The sequence below is a fragment of the Lipotes vexillifer genome, unplaced genomic scaffold (genome assembly GCF_000442215.2).
Source record: "Lipotes vexillifer unplaced genomic scaffold, Lipotes_vexillifer_v1.1 scaffold1154, whole genome shotgun sequence".
In the NCBI taxonomy this organism is placed as follows: Eukaryota; Metazoa; Chordata; class Mammalia; order Artiodactyla; family Lipotidae; genus Lipotes; species Lipotes vexillifer.
The window spans coordinates 1694874-1718975 of NW_006770904.1; the positions used below are offsets into that span (position 1 = coordinate 1694874).

General features: G+C 42.6%; 1 protein-coding gene across 1 annotated transcript in view; it reads left to right on the top strand.

Moving 5' to 3' along the window:
* ADTRP (androgen dependent TFPI regulating protein) overlaps nt 1-24102 on the top strand; it is a 54949-nt gene that overhangs the window by 4242 nt on the left and 26605 nt on the right. The window contains exons 2-3 of the mRNA XM_007446417.1: nt 6059-6193; nt 7743-7844. Of these exons, the coding sequence (XP_007446479.1) occupies nt 6059-6193; nt 7743-7844 (237 nt within the window). The remainder of the gene's footprint in view (nt 1-6058; nt 6194-7742; nt 7845-24102) is intronic.

Consider the following 24102-nt stretch of genomic DNA (forward strand, 5'->3'; position numbering starts at 1 on the left):
CCTGCTGAATGGGGTCCCCAGGAGCTGGGCATGGAGACAAGGCAGTGCTGTGTACATCCTCGGGTGCTCATGTTGGCTCAGGCTTCCAGCGCCTGGGCCTTCCACAACGTTGTGTTCCCTCGTCTCCATTCACTCCACTTCCACCCAGGGACTGTTTTCAGCTACAATTGAAATCGGCTTGCAGAATTCATAAGAGTTTGCTGGGTTTTCCTCTTTTTAAAAATAAACTTCCTTCTGAAACATGGTTAGAGGTGGTGCCTCAAAACTGGGATCTCCGGGGGAGATTCTGGGCGGGCCCCTCCCTGTTTCCCTCCCCCCACTTCACCAACAGAGGCATGACATTTCCCTCCCCTCTTCATATAAAGTTGCCCAAGCCGCAGGCAGCTCTGACCTCATTATCGTCAAGCTCTCAGGATGACAACAGCCACTTCATTACATAGGTCCTCAGGGATGGCAAAGCAGGGCCAGGGGAAGAGAGATCCTTGAGAGGTCCTTGGGGACATTCCATTGTTCAAACTCCAAGGTAGCCCATGAACAGTGAGAAGACAGGGATCCATTTATAGTATATAGAACCCACTGCAATACTTGGGGCCAACCTTTAATTTCCATCATCGGGTTAATATAATCATCTGTGGAACTCTTAAGCTCAGCAGACTCAGAAATACACTTAACTGTCTATTCCACAAAAATGCTTAAGATCACTGTTTTTACCTCTCAGATAGTCGAAAGAATGAGGGCTGAGAGAAGGGAAGAGTCACCACAGGCACCCAAAATACAACAGCTGTGGTTTACTGAGTAACCATGACAGCATTTTGGTAGGTTCTTTGTGCACAGTATAAAGATTAGTGATTGAAGGCCTAGCTTCTGCAGCCAGACTGCCTGGGTGCCACTCACTTGCTGTGTGCTCTTGAGTGAGTTACCTAACTTCTCTGTGCCTCATATGTAGTGGATCTGTGGTGTGGCACACAGATTCCCCTACCTCCTCAGCATCAAGGTACTCATTCCCCAGCTCCTGGGAGAAGGGGTGCTGGCTGCTGATGACTCATAGCTGAGCTCTCATCCCACAACTGTCCTCAGCAGAAGGGAGCTACCTGGACCAAGGCTTAAGGCCTCCCTGAGGTTGCTGCGTGCAAAGACTGGTTGACCTGGGCTACAAAGGCTGGGCTCCAGGACAGCTCTGAAGGGACAGCTCAACTCCAGGGCTCCTTTGGGGATTGGCTGATTCCATGCAACTGTACTGCCCCTTCCGGTTTTCCTGGTGCTCAGTCCTTCTTCCTCCCTCCCTCTCATGGATGTTCTGAGCACTCCTCCACCAACACTCTTCAGGCAGATCTCAGCACCTCAGCTTCTGTTTCCCAAGGAACCTGGCCTACAAAACGTAAAATGGTAAATGTACCGAAAAGGTTCCTCCTCTTCTGCTGCCTCTTCTTTTTCCTAATAAAGACATATTAACACAGAACCTGCCCTGGTCTGTATTATGCCTAACTTCTGGCACCTAAGAGACATTCTGTGAATGTTGGCTGCATAAATAAATGATCAGAACATAACTCTTAACTGGTAAGAGCCACTTTCTAGAGAACCCCATCCCACCTGTAAGACAGCCTACCCCACGGCCATCCTACTGCTACACTGAAGCCAGCTGTTATCAGCTATACAACACTGGCTAAGCATTCTTACAAATCTTCCTTCCAACCTGTCCCTCAATGTTCTTAGTTCCTTCTCTTTTTTTCTTGTGTTCTTCATATCATTTCTTCTCCCATGTTCTTGATCTCATTCTTTCATCTGTTTCTTAAGCTCAATGCACATGAATAATGTCTGAAATAGAATATTACATATAATACAGACATATTTGACAAAGACTTCCTCTACCTGTCCCAGATGCCACCACCCTCACCACCACAGTTATACAAAATGCTCATCACAATGAGTCCCCATTTGCTGTTTTATTCTGAATTAATCTCCACTGCAAGTGTTGCATCATTCTAAAGGCGAGACCTGAGAAAGTCCCGGCCTGTCTGAGTCAGGCACAGAGAGCTGAGCTGGGCGTTGGATTACTTGACTCATTCAATCAGAGTTGTAATGTCTTGCTCAGGAAACTTGTGGAATCTCCCTCTCTGGAATTATTTTTAAATGAAGAAATTCTCATTTCCTGGGATAGTTTAAGAGGGTTCTGGCTTAGAGCAAGGAAAATAAACTTGACAACTTAGAAGGGTTAAGCTTCTGTGTTTTCAAGATTTTTGTGAATTTTGTGAAGACATATGAATGTAAAAACGAAACGTCCTTTAGTTATGGTTTCTCAAGTTGCACTAGTTATTAAAAAAATGTAAATTAAGCTCTCCCAGGTGGTAAGTTTGTCAGCTAGCAACAGAAATGGAAGACAGCTAACAAACTTAGATCGGCAGTATTTCAGAAGAAGGCACAAAAGGACAAACAGAATTAGGGAAGAACTGGTAGAAAAAAAATTAAATCAGGCAGCAGCAACTCTGAAGTAAACCCTGACCAAGAAGATACCATTAACTCTGCTTTTCTGAGCAGCCCAAATAGTTGAGAAACGTAAACAACAGTAATTTTGCTGTAAGAGTCGTAAAAGAAGGCCAGTTGCTGCTATCTTCTTTGAATGCTAATCTATTAGTTTGCTGGGGCTGCCATAAAAACGTACCACAGACTGGGGAGCTTATACAACAGAAACTTCCTCAGAGTTCTAGAGGCCAGCAGTCCAAGATCAAGGTGTTGTTAGCAGGGTTGGTTTCTACAAGCCTCTCTCCTTGGCTTGTGGATGGCTGCCTTCTCCCTGTGTCTTCACGTGGTCTACCCTCTGTGTGGGTCTGGGTCCTAATCTCCTCTTCTTATAAGGACACCAGTCCTACTGGATTAGGGCCCACCCTACTGTCCTCATTTTAACTTAATCACCTCTTTAAAGATCCTGTCTCCAAATACAGCCACTTCCTGAGGTACTGAGAGTTATAACTTCAAATATGAATTTTGGGGGCATACAATTCAGTCCCTAACAGCTGCCATTTTCCCCCTTGACTATTCCTTCTCTGAGTGTCTTATAAACATCTCAGTGTACTGTCCTTAGAGAATGAGCAGACCAGTGTCTGGTTTTGTGAGCTGATGCAAACCTGCCCTTGAGGCCCTGCAGGAAGCCTGCCCATTGAGTAAGCCGATGCCACCTCCCTCTCCTTGCTCTCCAGCTCTGCTGTGTGGATCCTCTATGCCCTAGTTCTTGCCTATTTATTTCTTTTGGCAACACCCTAGCGCCTCCCCCCTGGGCTCCTATGTAGGGGCTCATAAATATTCCTTGTTGATACAGATGATGGCACATCAACGTGGATTAAGATCAATGGAGACAAGGCTGCCTCACGCACACAGCTGGCATCTCTCCAAAGTGACATATGCCTGTGAAATAACGTGTGAGCTGAGGGTAGAGGGGGAGAAGTGATTGGCAAGTTTGTGGTATGGAGCAAATTTTTATCGGTGAAGGAGAAGCCACGGAGGCTCTGAGTAATGTGTTCTTTCCCCAGTCCAATTTCCACATTCTGCGACTGGGAAAGGCAAGAGAAAGTCAGGACGAGCTTGACTCATGCTGACGCTAGGAAGCTCTCACTAAGGAAAGTGGTCACATGGACTTCACATGCTGGGTGGAGGCGGCCTCTCCCCAAGGAGGGAAAACCTGGCAGGCACTCAGCGCTCAGTGGGAGATTAATTGCTGTGTGGATTAATTGCTGTGTTGATAGAATGGTGCAGGCCTCCTCACCGGGGCCCAGGCCCCTCGTCTGCCCTTCCTAACTCCAGCAGCTGCCTGCTATGGCCTCAGGGGTGAGCTGAGAGCTGCTGGGGAAGAAGGGGAGAGAAGGAGACTTCTCCTAGCATTCAATGCAAAGACCGCACTCCAATTCTGCAGTGCTCAGGGCTCAACGGCAAAAGTAAATGACGAGTATTGGGGTGGCAGCCTCTTCATGGCATTTAAAACTGTAGCCCACCCTCCCTGGAATGGCCCCTTCTGGCTTGAAGCTTCCTCATCCCTCAGGGCCATGGGGTTCTTGCACATTCCTGATTTTCTACCATCTGATCATTCTTTGCTACTTTGCTTCCCCCTTAGCCCTTCTGTCCCTTAGAGGAGGGCATTTCCTCAGCATTTGCTTCCCACTTCTCTCCTCTTCCCTCTGTCCTCTCTTTAGAAACCTCATCCCACCATGCAGGCTCAGCTCCGCAGCCCCGCCTCCCTGGAGACTACCAGGTCTGCATTTCCAAATGCAAGTTCCTCTAGGCAAGTGGTTCCCAACCCTGGCTGCCCTGATTACAATCACATGGGAGAATGTTTTAAGATCCTGAAGCCTAGGCTGCACCCCCAGACTCATTAAATTAGAATCTTTGGGAGTGAGAATCAGGCATCAGTATTTTGTGAAGTCATTTTTAATTCTCCCACCTGGAGATAATGGTCTCTTTTTCTGAACTCCCACAGTGCTTTATCCTTATTCTTAGAAACCTGACACATCACATGGTGTGTGTGGTTTTTTTAAAGTCTGGCTCAAGAAGCAGACTTTGGGTTTCAAATCCTGGCCTTGATATTTATCAACCATTAGACTTTAGACAAGTTTATTTATCTCTCTGTGCCTCAGTTTCCACATCTGTAAAATGAGAAGTGGGGAAGGAATAATAGGACTTACCTCATAAGGTTGTTATAAGAAATTAAAAGCTTAGATCAGTGACCAGCACATAACAAGAAATCAATAAAAGCCAGCTATTACAAAAAAAAAAAAAAAAAGTCAGCTATTATAGTTTTGAGTAGTCAGTAAGATTTTTAACTGATAAATTTATGTCTAATCCAGTGGTTCTAGAACTTTAGCATATACACAGAGCACCTGGGAGTTTATTGAAAAACAAATTCCTGGGCCCCATTCCCAGAGATTCTGATTCCATAGTCTGGGGTGGGGCTGAGGTCCTGCATTTCTAACAAGCTTTGGGGTGATGCTGGTACTGCTGGTCTGAGGACCCCCGTGGGGACATCGCTGGCCTAATCCACCTCTGTGTCCTCTCCTGCCCACCCTTCAGCCTGAGGAGTGGCAGGAGGCCAACTCTGCGAGAGGTTTCCTAGGGTTCAGAGCTCAGAGCTTGTTCCCTAAAAGCTGACTGGGTTGATCATTAGTCCAGATGCCCAGGTTCCAGAACTTGTCTGACTCAGACTCACAGCAGAGTCCAGGCTGTTCCTTTTGTACCAGTCAGAGCTTTCAAGGAACAGGATTGATTCTGAAGCAATAACTCAAAACCAGCTCCAACTCTGTACTACTGTGACCCTTAAATTAGAAGCCGTGGGTTTGCGGAACACTGTAAGAATGGACAAAGTCTGTTCTGATTGTGCTCTTATGTCTTTGAAAAAAAGGCCCTGCTTCTTTTTTACCTTCAAGGCCCTCAGGTACCTAGAGATGCACCCGAGCCCACGGTTTGCTGTATAGCCCTGTGGATTTAATTCACTCCCTCACACAGACTATCTCTGTGAGGTCTTCAGAGGCCTTCTCCTCTGGCTTCTCCCTCAGAAAGGCAAGATGCCATGTTGTGGGTCTCCCTCAGGAGAGCACAGAGCTCCTTCATGGGGCTCTTGACGCTGATTCTGGCTTCTCTAATGAGATTGCAACACTAGGCATTTAAGAATTTTTTTCTTCCTAGGAAGAGGCCAGAATATATCTACCATTGTGTCTGGTGCTCTGCCCTGTGCTGTTTATCTCGTTTTTCCCACCTCTGTGCAGCCAAGGTATCTATCTCATTACATTCTCCTTTTAAGCTGACTCTATTCTGTTTCCATTTTAGCTCAAGTCCATTATGCTAAATACTGTACACATTATTATCCCCTAAACAACTTTACACAATCGGTTTTAGTGATCAAGGTCAGGGGCCAGCAAGTTGCAAGACCAACCTTCGAATTGGCTCCCAACCGAAATAGCCAGCAGCCCCTCCTTCTCAAATCAACACTGCTCCCAGAGGGATGGCGCTTCATGTCAGTGAAGAATGTATTAATTAAAGGAAATGAAAAGGTCCTCATTTGTTGTAATGAATTTAGTTCTTGCAGGCCATTTTCTACGGGGTGGCCTGTCTGGAAGATGTGCTGAAAAGAGCTAAAGGAAAAAAAGTCATTAAGTTCATAACTGCCTTCAGAGACGTGCTTTTCACCACACTGGCTTTTCCGATATCTGCAGTAAGTTACAAAGATGTGCAGGTAATATAATACACATGTCATATGGACTGACACTTCTCCTGGGCAGCAAGGAGCCCATTATTGTAATCCAGGGCAACTGCATTTGCATAAATGGCCTGAGGACTGCATAGCACTGCCCAGTGTCTTCGGGAAGTAAGGCACATTAACTGACAAGATCTATCATTAGCTTTTGTACCTTTGTGAACGTTTGATACAAGATCCTTATTACTGTCTAACAGGGAAGTCTGAAGGACCTTTCTTAACCAAAATACAACTGCGATAACCTTGGTTCCATCACGGTGATGGGAATGGAGGGTGCTGAGGAGGGAGATGACTAATTTCCCTTTCATACATCTTGTTTCACTTGCTGCAGTAAGCATTTGTTACTTCTGCAAGTGGAAACCATTAAAAAAAAAAAAAGGTATGAAAACTTTCAAAGCTGACACTTTGAAATTGAGGAGAGAGAGGCTGTTTGAAATACCTGGTGTGCGACACATGGTGGGTGACTCACGCATTTTGTTGAATGAATGGACATTGGGAAGAAGCAAGACATATATATGCAAGGGACAGTCGGCTTGTTGCTGATACTGTCCACATTTCTACAACATTGCTCATGTTTTCATTCATTAGTTAGAATGGAAACAAACTGAGACCAGGCACACAGGCTGCCCAGCAGGGCCTATAATTAGAAATGATTACCTCTTTCTACCCGTCATCATTCCACTTCCTATAGTATTGAGACCTCAAACTTAAATCCAAAATGAAACTCTCCAAACACTAATAATAAGCTCTCAGATAACGGAGCGAGTACTGGCATTCCAGTTTTACTTTGCAGAACACCTCCTCCTCCACCCCCAAAAATCTTCTAAAGAGGCTAAGTTTTTTTTGTATCAATAGAGTTTATTCATTTTTTAAGACTTAGAAATTGAGCCTTTGGAATTTAAGAAGATCATTAGAAGATTAATAGTTATTTTTTCCCATCTCTCCATTGATTTTTGTAGCATGGAAGACAGACACTTTGAAAAGATAGCCAAGGGGTACAAGAGGATGGGGATCAATCCAAAGTTCTGAGCAATAAGGAGATCCAACTCTCCGTTAACTAGCTTGTGAATTACCCTGGGAGCTTGTCACCTACCCTCACCCCAGCCTTCCTGCTTCCCCTTGCCATATGCCTATTTAAAGAGTGGGCAACGCAAGTGGAAGACTCAAGCCATTCCATGTGGCTGCTCTCAGCACTCCTGGTAAAGCTCAGAGAAGAGAGAAGTCATTGGTTAAAATGAAATGGTCTGCGAATCCTATTTATCTACATCCTCTCTGCCTGCCACAATGACAAATAATTGATCCCTAACTCTCTGAAATCCCCAGAGACTGGGTATCGTAATTCTACAATAAATAATTTTTTCCTTCATTTAGTATTTCATTATGTATATATAGGAATGTATCTTTAAAACTGGTATCTATTTTTATTTTGCTATGTTTCCTTGATTATCTTAGGAAGCACTCATTGAAAATAAACCTAATGATACTATTTTTGTATTCTATTTTCCAGTTTGTATTTTTGTTATTCTGGATCCTCTTTCTCTACGATCGAGAACTCATTTACCCTAAGGCCCTAGATGGTATCTTTCCAGTGTGGTTGAATCATGCAATGGTGAGTAAAAGGAAAATTTAGTGAATACAGAACGGCAACAGCCTCTGTTCTGAGAACTCCAAGTGCCTTATTTATGTTTCCAAACTTCTCCTCAACCCCCAAAATCCCATTCACTCCTCCCTCTTCATCCCGTCACTATTTATTTAAAGAACACTTTAAGAATACGAGATGAACAAAAAGCGGCGCTGTAACTGGAGACACAGAGAGCAGATGGGATGTCCAGGCAAGACTCTGCCAAGTTGCTTATGAAGTTATTGAAAAGACATGAAACCATAAGGGCAAGCAAATTCTTGGAGCCTGCAGTCCTGAAAGAGAAGTAACTTCAGCAAATAACACGTAATGAATTCCTATCTAGGAATGGAATCAAGCAAGCTTTAAAAATAATCCACCCTGGATGTTAACTAGACTTGTGGCGGTGAACATTTCGCAATACATACAAATATCAAATCATTATGTTGTACACCTGAAACTAATATGCTATACGTGTCAATTATACCTCAAAACAATCCACTTAAATGTCCAAAGAATAACTCATGGCTCAGAAGCAGCTTCTTAGCTAACACTTGACCAGGACTATTTATCACAGATGATTTACATATTTCTGTTTCCCATTTGGGTTTTTATTCATGTATTTATTTTTGAGGGGCTGAAGAGTAACCAGAACCTGTTCTGAGTTATTCAGGGCACTGTATCCGAATACCAGTAACAGTGGCCTGGACAAGCAGAGCCGGAGCAGGACTGTCCAGGTCTTGGATGAAGGAGGAGGTCTGAGTCGTCAGCACCACATGCACAGAGCAATCATTCAAAGTACTTGCTCCGCTTCTCAATATTTACAAATGTATTTCCACATTAGTCAGGAGTTCAGAAGGAGGTCTGAGAGTCTGTGAAGCAAATGACATTTAAAAACCAGGGGGGGCTTCCCTGGTGGCGCAGTGGTTGAGAGTCCGCCTGCCGATGCAGGGGACACGGGTTCGTGCCCCGGTCCGCGAAGATCCCACATGCCGCGGAGCGGCTGGGCCCGTGAGCCATGGCCGCTGAGCCTGCGCGTCGCGTCCGGAGCCTGTGCTCCGCAACGGGAGAGGCCACAGCAGTGAGAGGCCCGCGTACCGCAAAAAAAAAAAAAAAAAAACCAGGGGAAAGTCACAAGGAAGTAGCATATCAAGGCTCCTCAGATTCACAGACTTTCTTCTACCTCCAACTTTTCCACTGTCTTAAAACTCACATGATTACCAATTTGGAAAAGCAGCTCAGTCCACCATGTGCCCTGCCCCCCACCCCTCAGAAAACCATACTTTCACTTTAAATATGTGCTCAGTGAGATACTAATTAATTAACTAAGGTATACAAGTTTCTATCTCATTTAGAGTTCAGGACCAAAAACTATATATTTAATAAGTTCCACCTCCCCGAGACCCATCCTACCAGCTTCTTTTTGTCAGATCACCTCCTCATCTTCCCAGTTTCCCATTAACATTGATCTGAAACCCCTACACAGGGAATATTGTGGCTTTTTATGGCACTTAGACTATATTAAGTATGTTCCTCAAATAGGAGCCCATTTAATTCATACAACTTCCTTTAGATAACAATTACAATCCTGAATTTTTCCAAATTAAAAAAATAAAAACTCAGAAAGGTTAAGTGATTTGCCTGGGGCCACTGAGCTCATAATTCACTCTTCCTTACCTTGTACTATAGTAAGTGCAGAACTTGTGGTTCAGTCTAGTTTCATAATTCACCAGGCAATCAAAAAGGATGTCATTTTGCTTGATTAACAAAGCAAAGTGAGAATTCTCACTTAAAAAAATCCAAAATCCCCATCTGTATGCTAATAAGCCAAAAGTATACTTAAGAAAATGAAGCGATTTGGGACAACTGACTGAGCTGGATGTTACTAAAATAAAAAGGCAGAGTATTGAAAGTGTCTTTTATTTGGAGCCAAACACATATATCAAATACCTTTTCAAGGTTTTGTTAGCTCAGCTAGTAGTTTTCCTACAACTGTTACAAGCTTCCTACCTCTTTGGGGTACCATTTTCCACATGGAAGTAAGATTAGATTTCTTCCAAATAGTTGTGATGGTGATGCCCAGCATCTGTGACCTTGCTAAACAGCCATATGGATTTTTGGTAATTTTGGAAGCAGATAGCTTGATAATGTATGTCATATCTATCAGTTAATTAGCAAAGGCAGATAATATACAACAGAGAACATAAGATATTCGTGTGCCTTCACAACCTGGGGATTTCTTTTGACCCTGCTCTTTGCCTTTTGGTCAGTCAAGTAACCTGAATCCCTTAGAGAGAAGGGGCTAGGGTCCAAAAAGGTGGAACGACAGTGAAAAAGAGAAAAGAAGAGGCAACCTGCCTTGGGTCAGACACAGACTCTTCTGTGATTCTGTTAATTTAATTGGAGAAACTCCCAACGGAGCCATTTCTAGTGAAAATGTTGGCATCAGCAAAACCAGCATTGGGTGCTCCTAATGGGGTCATCCCCAAACGTCCATGCTTCCTTATGGTGTCTGCTCCAAATCCAGTGTGCTCGCGACTGCATCTCATCCCTCCCCCCAAAACTGTGTCCCTTACTCTGGACATTTTCTGTCCTCACTATCAAATACTCCTGGTCTATTACCTCAAGGAATGCTCTCTGCTGACTTTTTAAATACTAGTATAAAAGAATATGGAAATGGCTGTTACTGGGTCAATTTGTTGACACTTTCTGCATTTTAACAGTGTCCTTCCACGACAACTCAAATGAGTAAATACCCAGAAACCACCACTGTGGCAGCCAAAGTGAGGATGGGAGGTCACTGGTACTAGTTGCTTCCATGTAGGACTGGGCCTCATCTTAAAATGAATCACTTCCTGTATTGCTCCTTTTTTTCTTCCACAATATAAGAATTATTGCTGTACAAAGCCAGTGTCATACTTTCCTGAAGTTTCTTTCATTTCACAACAGTCTTTATGTTTTTACTGTTCTAGCCTTAGCTCTGGAATATTCTCCCTGTTGCCATTTGCGTTGCTGCCCTGGGTTTTATGAGTAGGATTTGTCAGATTAGGAAATACCACTCTCCCCTTTGACACAGTGTAGTTCTAAAATCTTCATGATTCATCAAGTCTTTGGGCTCCTCCCAACCCAACCCTTCTAGCTCATTCTACACTTGCCATTGCAGTAGATCATTCAAAGCTGACTATCATCTCTAATGGACATTTTTCTATCCTTGTTATATATTCAAACCAAACAGTAACATCAGTGTAATATTTGCATCAACCGTGGGCAGGCTGCCTTATTTAAAGTAGATCAACCGGACTGTTTTATTCCTAAGCTGTTCTCCAGTCTTCAAGAAAGAAGGGAAAGAATAGCAAAGTACTCCTCCAGGTTTTGCCAGGAAAACATTAACTCCTCAGGCATTATCTAAATGACTACTAAAGATAGAACCAGAACAGATAGATTCAAACAGCAGGAAGAGGACTCAGTAACTGAGGAAACGCTCAGATCCTAACCTGAAGGGAGCTGGGGAACTTATTTCTCTGGAAATCAACCTAAACCATTCAGGTTTCCCTAAAGGAGAGGGAAAGGATCAGAGAACCCGCTCAGAGGCCCTCTACATTTGAAATCAGTACACGATTATTGAGCATGTGCATACAAGCACCTTATAAACTACCAAGGACTGCATAAATAGTTATTATCATGTAAGACTCTCAATCCATGATCACAGAGTTTTAGAACTGGAAAGGCTTCATTTATATTAATGGAGATTTCAAAACAATCTGCTCTTAAGAGACAGGCCTTATCTTGGCTCTTTAAATTGGAGCAAATACCGAATCCAGCCACCTAGTTATTTAATGTGTTGTCATTTATTCACTTGAAAAAAAATAATTATTAAGTACCAGCTATAAGGGTTAACACCAAGATGGATATTTGACAAGGGTTTTGACTTCTGGCACCCTTAAATCTGGTTGAGCCTAGTATACACACACAAAGTTGAAATAATAAAAATAACAGTTAACGCTAATACAAGACATTGACATAGATGGTGTCATGCAGCGGTATGTTATTATTGCCAAGTGAATGACATAGACAGGGGGGCTGCTATGCCCCTTGTGTCCCAGCCTGGCTGTGACAGGCATGTGGGTCATGATTGGACAACCTGGAAGGCCTTTTAGCCCTCTCTGGGGGCTTTCTGGGGAGTCAAAATGTCAAGGGAGTGAAACTCTAAACCTTCCAGTTTCTTCCTCACTCACAGTATGCCACATGTTGTCCATCACTAAATTCAGGCCCAGTCTCAGGTTTTTCTCTCCCACCCGTAAGCTTGGTATGAAACTGTCGGGCGGCTAGGTAGAGGTAGGTGAGTCCTAATGAGTAAAGAAGGTCACCTGTGGGGACATCAGCAACAAATTCCCCCTCTTTGTCCTCAACCTTACAAACCCCTCACCCATATGCCTCCTTGGTTCTTTACCCCAGCCCTTCTGGGCAGAGAGGACCCACAGTCTAGATATCTCTGGAAAGCTCAGTGGTTTTCAGCCTTTAGGAAACAAAACACTTTGTGAATCTGAGGAAATCTATGAACACTTTCCCAAGGAAAGCACAAATAACCATAAAATTTTGTGTACAACCGTAGAAGGTTCATAGACCCTCAAAATTCCATTTATGGACCAGAGGTTAAAATCTCCTGACATAACTGAACATATACTTGAAAACTGGGCCCCCAGATGAGTTCTAATGCTGAGTTCAAATAAAAAATACAAAATCAAGAATTATTCATGGGGTGACAAGAGAAATTTGAGATATGATTCCTAACCTCAAGAAGCTTAAATTATAGTTTTATCTATATACATACTCCCACCCAGCCTTTTAACTTGCTGTAGTAGAGGCTGTGTTCTGAAGGAACTCTGGCAGAACATTTGCCACAGTTAAAAACAGCCCCCCGCCCCTCCAGTATTATTCCCCAGAAAGCCCATGTCTGAAAAGGAAGAGGGTCCTGGTCAGGGTTCCTATGGGGAACTCCACCTCCCATCTACTTCTGTTTCCACATGATATAAGACAACAGCCAGAGTATGTTCTGCTGATACAGCAGCGTCCAGCCCATGTCACTCACAGGGTGGTAAGTGAGATCCTTTGGAGGCTTGGTCTAAGTCTGCAGACATGCTGTGCTTGTGCTCAGTATAGATCTGGAATGTAGAGCCATCAGGATTTACTGAATATCTGGCAAGAAAAAAAAGGGAGATAAGATTATTAGCTTAAGACACAGGGGAGGTATGGATAGAGATGGTAGGGGAGGTGCAAGGATTGTGGAGAAGGAAATTGTTTTGTCTGGACATGTTTGAGATGCCAATTAGACAACAAACTTTAGACGCAGAATAGGCACCTGGACATATAAGCCTAGGGGAGATTTCTGGACTGGTGACATAAATTTGGCTGTCTTCGATATAAAGATTGTTTTTAAAGTTAAATAAGATCACCTAGGGAGTAAGTATGGTTAGAGAAGTTATCCCAGAGCTAAGCCTTAGAACATTCCAACTTTCAGTACTTGGGAGGAAAAACAGGAGAATTCAACAGAGGAGATTGAAAAGGAGATGCCAGTGAGTTAGGAGGAAATCCAGTGCAGTTTAGTCTCCTGGAAGTCAAGTATAAAAATGTTTCAAGAGGAAGTCTTCTACGTCAAAAGCTGCTGAGAGGTCAAGTAAGAACGACACTGTAAGATGATCATTGGATTTGCAGTAATGAACTCTCTGGTGACTTGTACAAGAGAAGTTTTTTTTGTTTGTTTGTTTTTTGTTTTTTGCTGTATGCGGGCCTCTCACTGTTGTGGCCTCTCCCGCCGCGGAGCACAGGCTCCGGACACGCAGGCCCAGCGGCCATGGCTCACGGGCCCAGCCGCTCCGCGGCATGTGGGATCTTCCCGGACCGGGGCACGAACCCGTGTTCCCTGCATCGGCAGGCGGACTCTCAACCACTGCGCCACCAGGGAAGTACAACAAGAGCAGTTTGATTGGGGAGGGGAGAGCCTTGGTAGTGCTGTGTGTATTCGTTTCCTGCTGCTACTGTAACAAATTAACGCAAACTTAAATGGCTTAAAGCAATACAAATTATCCTACAGTTGTAGACGTCAGAAGTTCAAAATGGGTCTTATGGGGTAAAATCAAGGTGTCAGCAGAGCGGCATTGTCAGCAGAGCTGGTTCCTTCTGGAAGCTCTAGAGGAGAATCTGTTTCCTTCCTTCTTCCATCGATAGTCTGTCTGCCTTCTTTGATTCACGGTCTCTTCCTCCTTCAAATGTGTTGTACCACTAAATTCTAAAATCTTCTCTGGCCATTTTCTACTCTAGACTAAGTGCACATGAGAAAGAGAAACGATGACTGCCAACAATGACCAGAAAATGGTGCTGGGAAATAACTTGTCATGTGACTCTAGAGAGGGAAGAGCTGCCCTAGTTAAGCTGACGGCATATCACAGGAAAGATCCTTTCTCAGAGCATTGTTCTAAATCTCTGAGCAAGAATGAAGATAGAATCATTTATCAAACCCTGATATTTACTTGGATTTTTTTTTCAGGTTTAATCACTACAGTGTTATAAAAAGTTTCCCTCTTGTTTTAAAACACTTTATTCATTCCATTCGCTTCCTAATCTAAGGTAGGTTAGACTCCCCAGTGGCACTGGAGAAACACTGGGTTAAATGAATGCTTAAAGCTCAGCAGTGAAATCAGAAGCTAAGCTGGGATTAGGAAGCAGAGTTAGCTGGGTAAGGACAATAAAGCCATCTTGCCCCTCAGGAAGTCTTAAGGTAAACACAGGAGATTCTGATAATGAACGGCCAAAGGATTACCAGTCCACTTAAGGTTTTATATAACTAGAACCAAGCAATCACAGTGCCCGCTTTTTCATCTCTTGAGAGCAGAAACCAAAATGGTGGAAGCATATCTTTTTAAAAAAAAATCCCAGTTCTGAGAATTTCCAGTGTGTGCTGAAGAGCAGCTTGCTTTTACAATTCCATTATCCAGTAAATACATCCCAATTTCAAAATCAAAGTCAAAGGTTTTTAATGATCAAAACCTATACATGTCTTCTAAGAAGTTACTGGGAATTTGAATAATTGAAATCATTCGGTGTCCTTGAGGGTTCGCTAGCAGGTCTCCCCTCCTGTGTGATGTAATTAGTCCCCACTTCCATGGCAACCACGGGTAATACTACCAACAGGAAGAATGATTTTATGCTGGAGAATAACCAAGGTGGAGAAACTCACAACAGAAGATCCTAAACCTCTCTGAAATACCAAAAGAAATAAAATCTAAGTGGGTAAGAGAGGGCAAAAGTCCCATGATCTCAGAGCAGAAGTGAGAATGCCCACGAGCAGCCTGGTGGAGGGTGTGAGAGCCTTCTCCACAGATTTGAATGGACATCCCCTTCCTGATTAGGGAGCCAGCACAGAAAAGCCCCCTTCATGCTTCTAGTTACTTCATAATCCCACAGGCAGACACTCTGACAGCTGCAGAGTCCCGTCCTTGAACAGGGAGCTGCTGACAGGCTCTCAACCAGCCTCCACATCTTTTCCCCTGGTCTCTTTATCTTCTCTGCCTACAGATCAACCACTTGTGCCTAACTGGGAATTGAGCTTTTCCAAGTCCTCTAATCTTACTCTCACCTCCAGGTCCTTGGATTATCAGCCAGTAGATGATTTCTGTAGGGCGTTATCTAGTCTGCTTTATTCCACTTGCCCACATATTATATACCCATCACATGGATTCCTAGCTCTCACATGCTTATGTCCTAAGTTTTGAATTCTCAGCCCTGCCCTTCATTCCTCTCAATCCAATGGGCACATTCATTAATATATAGGTACCTGCATTCCCAACTGCTTCCTAAATCTCAACAACTCTTCCAACCTATCACCAGCCTTACTTACTTATCAGCTTCATCCTTTTTCTATCACCTTCATGTATTCACTAGACTCATTTATTTTCTCTAAAAGTTTATAATTAGAGCAAAGCTAAAGAAGAGTGAGAACATGGGAACAAGAATGAGCTCTTTCTCTAGGGAGTTCATGCATGTTGAGCCATGTGAGACAGGGGCAACTGCCAGAGTCTGTGAGAGTGTGAGCAAAAGGTTTGCTCAAAGTGGAGATCCTGCTTTTATGCTCAGTGATTCTACACTGAGTGTATACTTGCAGTCTTTTAACAGTGGTCTGATAAAAGGGCCCGGATGCCATTTAAAGAGCATCTCCATTAATACAAAAATCTATAGGCATGTTGGTGCACACTCCATGTACTCACTCAAAGAATCAGCTATCTAATTCTGAATGCTGAGAAACAATAAAAAACCTGATGTTAGAAACAAGCTTGCTGATCAGGGCACAAGAGGGCATGGCCATTGCTTGAAAATGCTGTTCTTGCTATTGTCTTAGTACATATGACTAACAGACAATAATATAGTGATATTTCCCTTTTTACCCAATTCATGCTTGACGATAAATATTCTTTTGTAGCAATGATTGGCAGAGACACTAAAATACTTAACCTATCAAATAGTATTTAATAAAAGTCTTTTGTCTCCAATCAACCCAGGGACTTCAGTTTAAGGCTTATATGTGGGAACATTTTAATTAATATGCATACTTTTTCTGACATATTTTAAAATACTTTGCTAACCTAATAATGTCAGAGTTAGCGGCATTAAGATATCATGATGATCACAGAAATTGTAAGCCTAGCAAAAAAGGTGCTTAAGAAATATTTGTTGAATGATATTTGACAACTGGAATATTAAGCTGTATGTCCAAAGGGAATGACACAATCTTAGTGGTATCTTTTGAGGTGGTGACTTTTAGAGCATGGTGCAGACAGTCCAAGACATCTCCAGGTACAGGTCATCAGGAAATGGACCATCTGGTGAATCATAGCTTCACAAAAGTCCTTTCACATCTGTTAAGGTTCTTCTTGGGCTAAAACGTTGGAAGGGATAAATTATTAGGAAGAAAAGTGCTGCAGCTTGATCCCTAAGAGTTAGTTTGGGATGAGTGGAAGCAAAATGTCTTAGCCCTGTGTCTCAGTTGCAAAAACAATTGATTTCAGATGCTTTCTCCAAGTTAATTTTTGATTTCATGAAAACAATTGACAAGTGCCAGAAAACCTCAATTCTGGTCCCATTTCTGCCACTGTCTTGCTGTGTGATTTTTGGAAAAGCTAACAGACCTACACTGGGTATTGGTTCCTTGAAATAGGTGTGTTTACTGTTCTTAATTCTCAGTGATGCTATTAGGAGCAAATAAAATAATATGTGTGCAACATAAAGTGCTATCCGTGATCCATAACAACCTATGCCAAATTGTTGTCAACTTGGAATCACCGTCACCCCTTCTCCATTCTCCTCTGCATAGCAAGGGATAAGCCTGGAATCACACACAAGGTCCTAGAATCCCTTTCTCCATATGGTTCCAGGTGAGAGTCAGCCAATGACAGGCACTCTCATGAGATGTGAAAGTGAGGACGCCTTTTTCTCTAGTAGCAGTTGAGAACAGATGTGCAGACACGAGGTTAGCATCAACTTCTGGACAAGCACCCAGGAATCCCAGGCTTTATACTACAGGCAGCGAGGGGGCAGTTCCCAGAGACAGCTTCTGAGCCAGCAGCTCCCTCAAACCATCCCCTTGTAGTCGAAGTTTCCCTGACTGTTACTGCTTTGACCTTTCCAATAACTGCCAAAGCCTCTAAAACCTTCATCCTTGGAATCCCTCAATGGGCTTCCCTGTTCCTGATGGGATCCTGACTGATAATGACCATAAATTCCTGCATCCTTCCAAATCATGCCCACAACCCTTAGCAGGAGGAGAAAGTTATCCATCCAAAGGAAACAAGGTCCCGAGTGCTGTCCATTTCTGGCCATACAGAGCAACAGTAGCCTGAAACAAACAAACATACAAACGTTACAAGACACCTCAAACGCTGAAAAATATATTTAAAAAATATTTGTAAACATTTGACTTACGGACAAGAAAATAATGGAAATTCCCCAAAGTTAAAATAAAACAGAAGAGGAGCTAAGAAAGAGAGTGAGATGCAGGCAATAACTGAAGAGAGCATCACTGATTATTTCTTGGAATTTATGAAAAATTAATCCTCAGAGTCAAGAAGTGCCAAAATAAATAAATAAATAAAAAGACACACAGGACACAGGGCAGACATCTAGTCACTTGTATGACATCACAGACACCTTACACAAAAAGATCCTAGAACCAGCCAGATTAATAAAATGGATTTCCCGAAAAGTAACCACTGTTACACTGATAGCTGATTTCTCAATACCAACAAAGAAGCCAGAAGAAGTGGAATAACAGCTTCAAAGTACTGAAGAATAAAAGAGCCAACTTATTTACTCTCCGAAAGTATCTTGTGAAACAGGGACAAAGTAAAGACATTTTCAGACACGAAAACAGACGTTATCACCCACAGACCCTCAGTAATGGAAAATGCTAAAGGTCGTACTTCAGGAAGAAGGAAAATGATCTCAGAAGGGAGGTAAGAGAGACCAAAAACAATGGCAGGCAATGTGTTCAGTTTATGGTGACTTTAAAAAAGAATGAACTAAAATCCTGGATGCAATCAGAATGTGAGTTGAGAGAGGGCTGATTAGAATTAAGGCATGCTAAGCCCCCCTGGATTGCTGGTGGGGAGGGGCTAGAAATAATGACTTATATTAGCTGTTACCACACTAAATACGCGTGTTTTAATGTCTAGAATAGCCACACACAAATGGAGTGTATGACTTATGCATCAGTAGAAAAGGAAAAAATGAACAGAAAAAAAAATAAACTGATGAGAGTTCGAATGCATGGTCAGAGACTGTTCTAAGGTGTGGAGAAAAGCATGTGAACAGGACCTGGTATGAGGTAGATTCAAACCCATGAATATGGGAAGTGGCTTATGGTGGAAAGGCCTCTCCTGCAGGATTAAGTTACCATCCCCCAAGAATCATTTCTACTGTTCCTGCAGGCACAGATCTCTAAATTATGCAACCAACCCCTAATTGAGCTGTTCCAGTTAATAAAGTAGGTGATATGATGGGGGTTGTGGTGCAGGATGGGAAGGTCAGAACATATTTGAGAGTAAAATGCTAAGCTTCTGAAGTACTCATTTTCAAGGGGTAGGCAAAAGAAAAGGGAATTAATGATTAAATCATCCTTTTTGTTCATCCCTTTAGTAGGGACAAGAGCCCTGTTCCCGAAGGCTTATTCCACAGGCCACTATTTAAAAATACTAAATTGTGATTATAGATGAATTTGGTGCAGTGTTCTCCTTTCTAATCCTGGCAGCTGTCCCTGGAGAGGAGGCCCGTAGAGTTCTCTGGCAATTAAGAAAAGGCTGTTGGGCTTCCCTGGTGGCACAGTGGTTGAGAGTCCACCTGCCGATGCAGGGGACGCGGGTTCATGCCCCGGTCCGGAAAGATCCCACATGCCGCGGAGCAGCTGGGCCCATGAGCCATGGCCGCTGAGCCTGTGCGTCCAGAGCCTGTGCTCCTCAAGGGGAGAGGCCACAGCAGTGAGAGGCCCGCGTACCTCAAAAAAGAAAAAAAAAAGAAAAGGCTCTTGATCATAAAGTGATCTCTGGAGGTGATCAAATTGCCTGCTTTCCATGCTAGGCAATGTAACAACTAAGCACAAGGTTTGTATCTTTTTTATATTGTGGTGCATGCTGTGTATTCGTTTGTATATAATTAAAGTTTCAGGGTTGGATTTTAATGTCTCAGGATTGCCTGATTTACTTTCCTGTTAATGTCAACATGGGAGTTCTGCACACAAATCGACATAACAACCTGGACCTAATAGTGAGGGGAGGGGTGAAATGCAAGTTCTATTTGTTACCCAGGATTTTCCCCACTGAGAGATCTAACTGGAAACCAAGTTCTCAGCTCTCCCCAGCTCAGCAATGCCCCAAAATGGAGACTTTGCCAACACAGGCACTGCTTTTCTTTTCCCCAATTTACCAATCCCTTCTGTTCTTCTATTCTATTCTATTTTGGTCGTTGTGGGGTTGGCTGATTAGGAGTTTCCTTCAGGGCAGATAGTGCTATTTGAGCCACACGCAAAACAAGCAGGTATGCCTTTCCGAACGGAACAAAGTCCAAGAGCATTGCCCCAGACCCATACGGAATTATCTATACATTCTGCTCATTCCTCTTTTTCTAGCCACCAACTATCCCCAAACTACCAAACCGAGGGCTCCTGTTTCTGCCCCCATCTTACTCTCAGCAGCATTCAGCACACTACACTTCTCGCTCCCTGAAACTGTGCTTTTTTGGTTCTATTGATAGCAGACTGACTAGTTTTCCTCCTACCTCAGTCTCTGGCTGTGTCCTCTACCTGCCCTCTAAGTGATGCCCTCTTTAAGGCTTGTCCTGGACCCTCTTTGCCAGTACTCTTCCCAGTAACTACTCACATCCATCCCTATGGGTTTAATTCTATCCATGTGCTGAGTCTATAGCTCAGATAGCCTTTGAGTTCCAGATTTGTTTCTCAACTGCCTACCTGACATCGCTGTTACAGGCACACCTATAGGCGTGCCACAGACATCTCTGAATCAACGTGTCCAGAAGTGGACCTGTTATACTCACTGCCAAACCTGTCCTGGGCACCTCCATCTCAGAAAATGGAGCCGCCATCCTCCCAACTGCTCAAGACAGAAACCAGCACTGACCTCCCCACCTCCCTCCATCCCACCACCCTCATATCCTATCTATGAACTAATGTCGTCGATGCTACCTCCAAAATATGTAGCAAATCTGTTTGTTTTCTAGTTTGCTTTCTGTTCACTGCCAATACCCTGGTGTCCACCTTCACTTCTCATCTAAACCGTACAATACCTCCAAACTGGTCTTCCTGCTTCCATTCTCAACCTTTTCCATACAGCAGCACGATACACAGGAAATAGTGCCCCCCTTCCTAGTCTCTGCAGTGGCCTTCCACTACACTTAGAGTAAGTGTAGTGGAAACTACACTTATGGGAACTCCTTCCCATGGCCTACAGGCCTGATGAACCTGGCCCCTGCTTAATGCTCCAGACTCCAGTGGAGCCTGTCTCCCCATTACACTATGTTACAGCTCTTCTGGCCTCTGCCCTTCTTTTCCGATTTGCATTCCTTTTATTTCTTTTTCTTCTCTGATTGCTGTGGCTAAAACATCAAAAAAGTATAATTGTGGTGAGAGTGGGCAACCTTGCATTCTTCCTGATCTTAGAGGAAATGGCTTCAGTTTTTCACCATTGAGCATGATGTTGGCGGTGAGTTTGTTGTATATGGCCTTTATTATGTTGAGGTAGGTTCCCTCTATGCCTACATTCTGGAGAGTTTTTATCATAAATGGGTGTTGAATTTTTTTTTCTTTTTTCTTTCTTTTTTTTTTTTGCGGTACACAGGCCTCCCACTGTTGTGGCCTCTCCTGTTGCCTAGCACAGGCTCTGGACGCGCAGGCTCAGCGGCCATGGCTCACAGGCCTAGCCACTCTGTGGCATGTGGGATCTTCCCAGACCGGGGCACGAACCCGTGTCCCCTGCATCGGCCAGAAGACTCTCAACCACTGCGCCACCAGGGAAGCCCCACGGGTGTTGAATTTTGTCGAAAGCTTTTTCGGCATCTACTGAGATTACCATGTGGTTTTTATCCTTCAATTTGTTAATATGGTGTATCACATTGACTGATTTGCATATATTGAAGAATCCTTGCATTCCTGGGATAAACCCCACTTGATCCTGGTCTATGATCCTTTTAATGTGCTGTTGGATTCTGTTTGCTAGTATTTTGTTGAGGATTTTCGCATCTATGTATCTATGTTCATTGGTGATATTGGCCTGTAATTTTCTTTTTTGTGACATCTTTGTCTGGTTTTGATATCAGGGTGATGGTGGCCTTATAGAATGGGTTTTGGAGTATTCCATCCTCTGCAATTGTTTGGAAGATTTTGAGAAGGATAGGTGTTAGCTCTTCTCTAAAGGTTTGGTAGAATTCACCTGTGAAGTCATCTGGTCCTGGACTTTTGTTTGTTGGAAGATTTTAAATCACAGTTTCAATTTCAGTGCTTGTGATATGTCTGTTCTTATTTTCTAATTCCTCTTTCTTCCTGGTTCAGTCTTGGAAGGTTGTACTTTTCTAAGAATTTGTCCATTTCTTCCAGGTTGTCCATTTTATTGGCATATAGTTGTTTATAGTAATCTCTCATGATCCTTTGTATTTCTGCAGTATCAGTTGTTACTTCTCCTTTTTCATTTCTAATCCTTTTCATTTGAGTCTTCTTCCTTTTTTTCTTGATGAGTCTGGCTAATGGCTTATGAATTTTCTTTATCTTCTCAAAGAACCAGCTTTTAGTTTTATTGATCTTTGCTATTATTTCCTTCATTTCTTTTTCATTTATTTCTGATCTGATCTTTATGATTTCTTTCCTTCTGCTAACTTTGGGTTTTTTTTTTGTTCTTTCTCTAATTGTTTTAGGTGTAAGGTTAGGTCATTTATTTGAGATTTTTCTTGTTTCTTGAGGTAGGATTGTATTGCTATAAACTTCTCTCTTACAACTGCTTTTGCTGCATCCCATAGATTTTGGGTCATCATGTTTTCATTGTCATTTATTCCTAGGTATTTTTTGATTTCCTCTTTGATTTCTTCAATGATCTCTTGGTTATTTAGTAGCGTATTATTTAGCCTCCATGTGTTTGTGATTTTTACAGTTTTTTTCCTGTAATTGATATCTAGTATCATAGTGTTGTGGTTGGAAAAGATACGTGATACGATTTCTATTTTCTTAAATTTACTGAGGCTTGATTTGTGACCCAAGATATGATCTATCCTGGAGAATGTTCCATGAGCACTTGAGAAGAAAGTGTATTCTGTTGTTTTTGGATGGAATGTCCTATAAATATCAATTAAGTCCGTCCGGTCTAATGTGTCATTTAAAGCTTGTGTTTCCTTATTTATTTTCATTTTGGATGATCTGTCCATTGGTGAAAGTGGGGTGTTAAAAGTCCCCTACTATTATTGTGTTACTGTCCATTTCCCCTTTTATGGCTGTTAGCATTTGTCTTATGTATTGAGGTGCTCCTATGTTGGGTGCATAAATATTTTCAATTGTTATATCTTCTTCTTGGACTGATCCCTTGATCATTATGTAGTGTCCTTCTTTGTCTCTTGTAATAGGCTTTATTTTAAAGTCTGTTTTGTCTGACATGAGTATTGTTATTCCAGCTTTCTTTTGATGTCCATTTGCATGGAATATCATTTTCCATCCCCTCACTTTCAGTCTGTGCAAGTCCCTAGGTCTGAAGTGAGTCTCTTGTAGACAGCATATATACAGGTCCTGTTTTTGTATCCACTCAGCCAGTCTGTGTCTTTTGGTTGGAGCATTTAATCCATTTACATTTAAGGTAATTATCAATACGTATGTTCCTATTACCATTTTCTTAATTGTTTTGGGTTTGTTTTTGTAGGTCTTTTACTTCTCTGTGTCTCCTGCTTAGAGAAGTTCCTTTAGTATTTGTTGTAACGCTGGTTTGGTGGTGCTGAATTCTCTTAACTTTTGCTTGTCTGTAAAGGTTTTAATTTCTCCGTGGAATCTGAATGAGATCCTTGCTGGGCAGAGTAATCTTGGTTGTAGGTTTTTCCCTTTCATCACTTTAAATATGTCCTGCCACTCCCTTCTGGCTTACAGAGTTTTTGCTGAAAGATCAGCTGTTAACCTTAAGGGCGTTCCCTTGCATGTTATTTGTTGCTTTTCTCTTACTGCTCTTAATATTTTTTCTTTGTATTTAATTTTTGATAGTTTGATTAATATGTGTCTTCATGTGTTTCTCCTTGGATTTATCCTGTATGGGACTCTCTGTGCTTCCTGGACTTGACTATTTCCTTTCCCGTGTTACGGAAGTTTTCAACTATTATCTCTTCAAATATTTTCTCAGACCCTTTCTTTTTCTCTTCTTCTTCTGCGACCCCTATCATTTGAATGTTGGTGCATTTAATGTTGTCCCAGAGGACTCTGAGACTGTCTTCAATTCTTTTCATTCTTTTTTCTTTATTCTGTTCTGTGGCAGTTATTTCCCCTATTTTATCTTCCAGGTCAGTTATCCGTTCTTCTACCTCAGTTATTCTGCTACTGATTCCTTTTAGAGAATTTTTAATTTCATTTATTGTGTTGTTTGTCACTGTTTGTTTGCTCTTTAGTTCTCCTAGGTCCTTGTTAAACGTTTCTTGCATTTTCTCCATTCTATTTCCAAGATTTTGGATCATC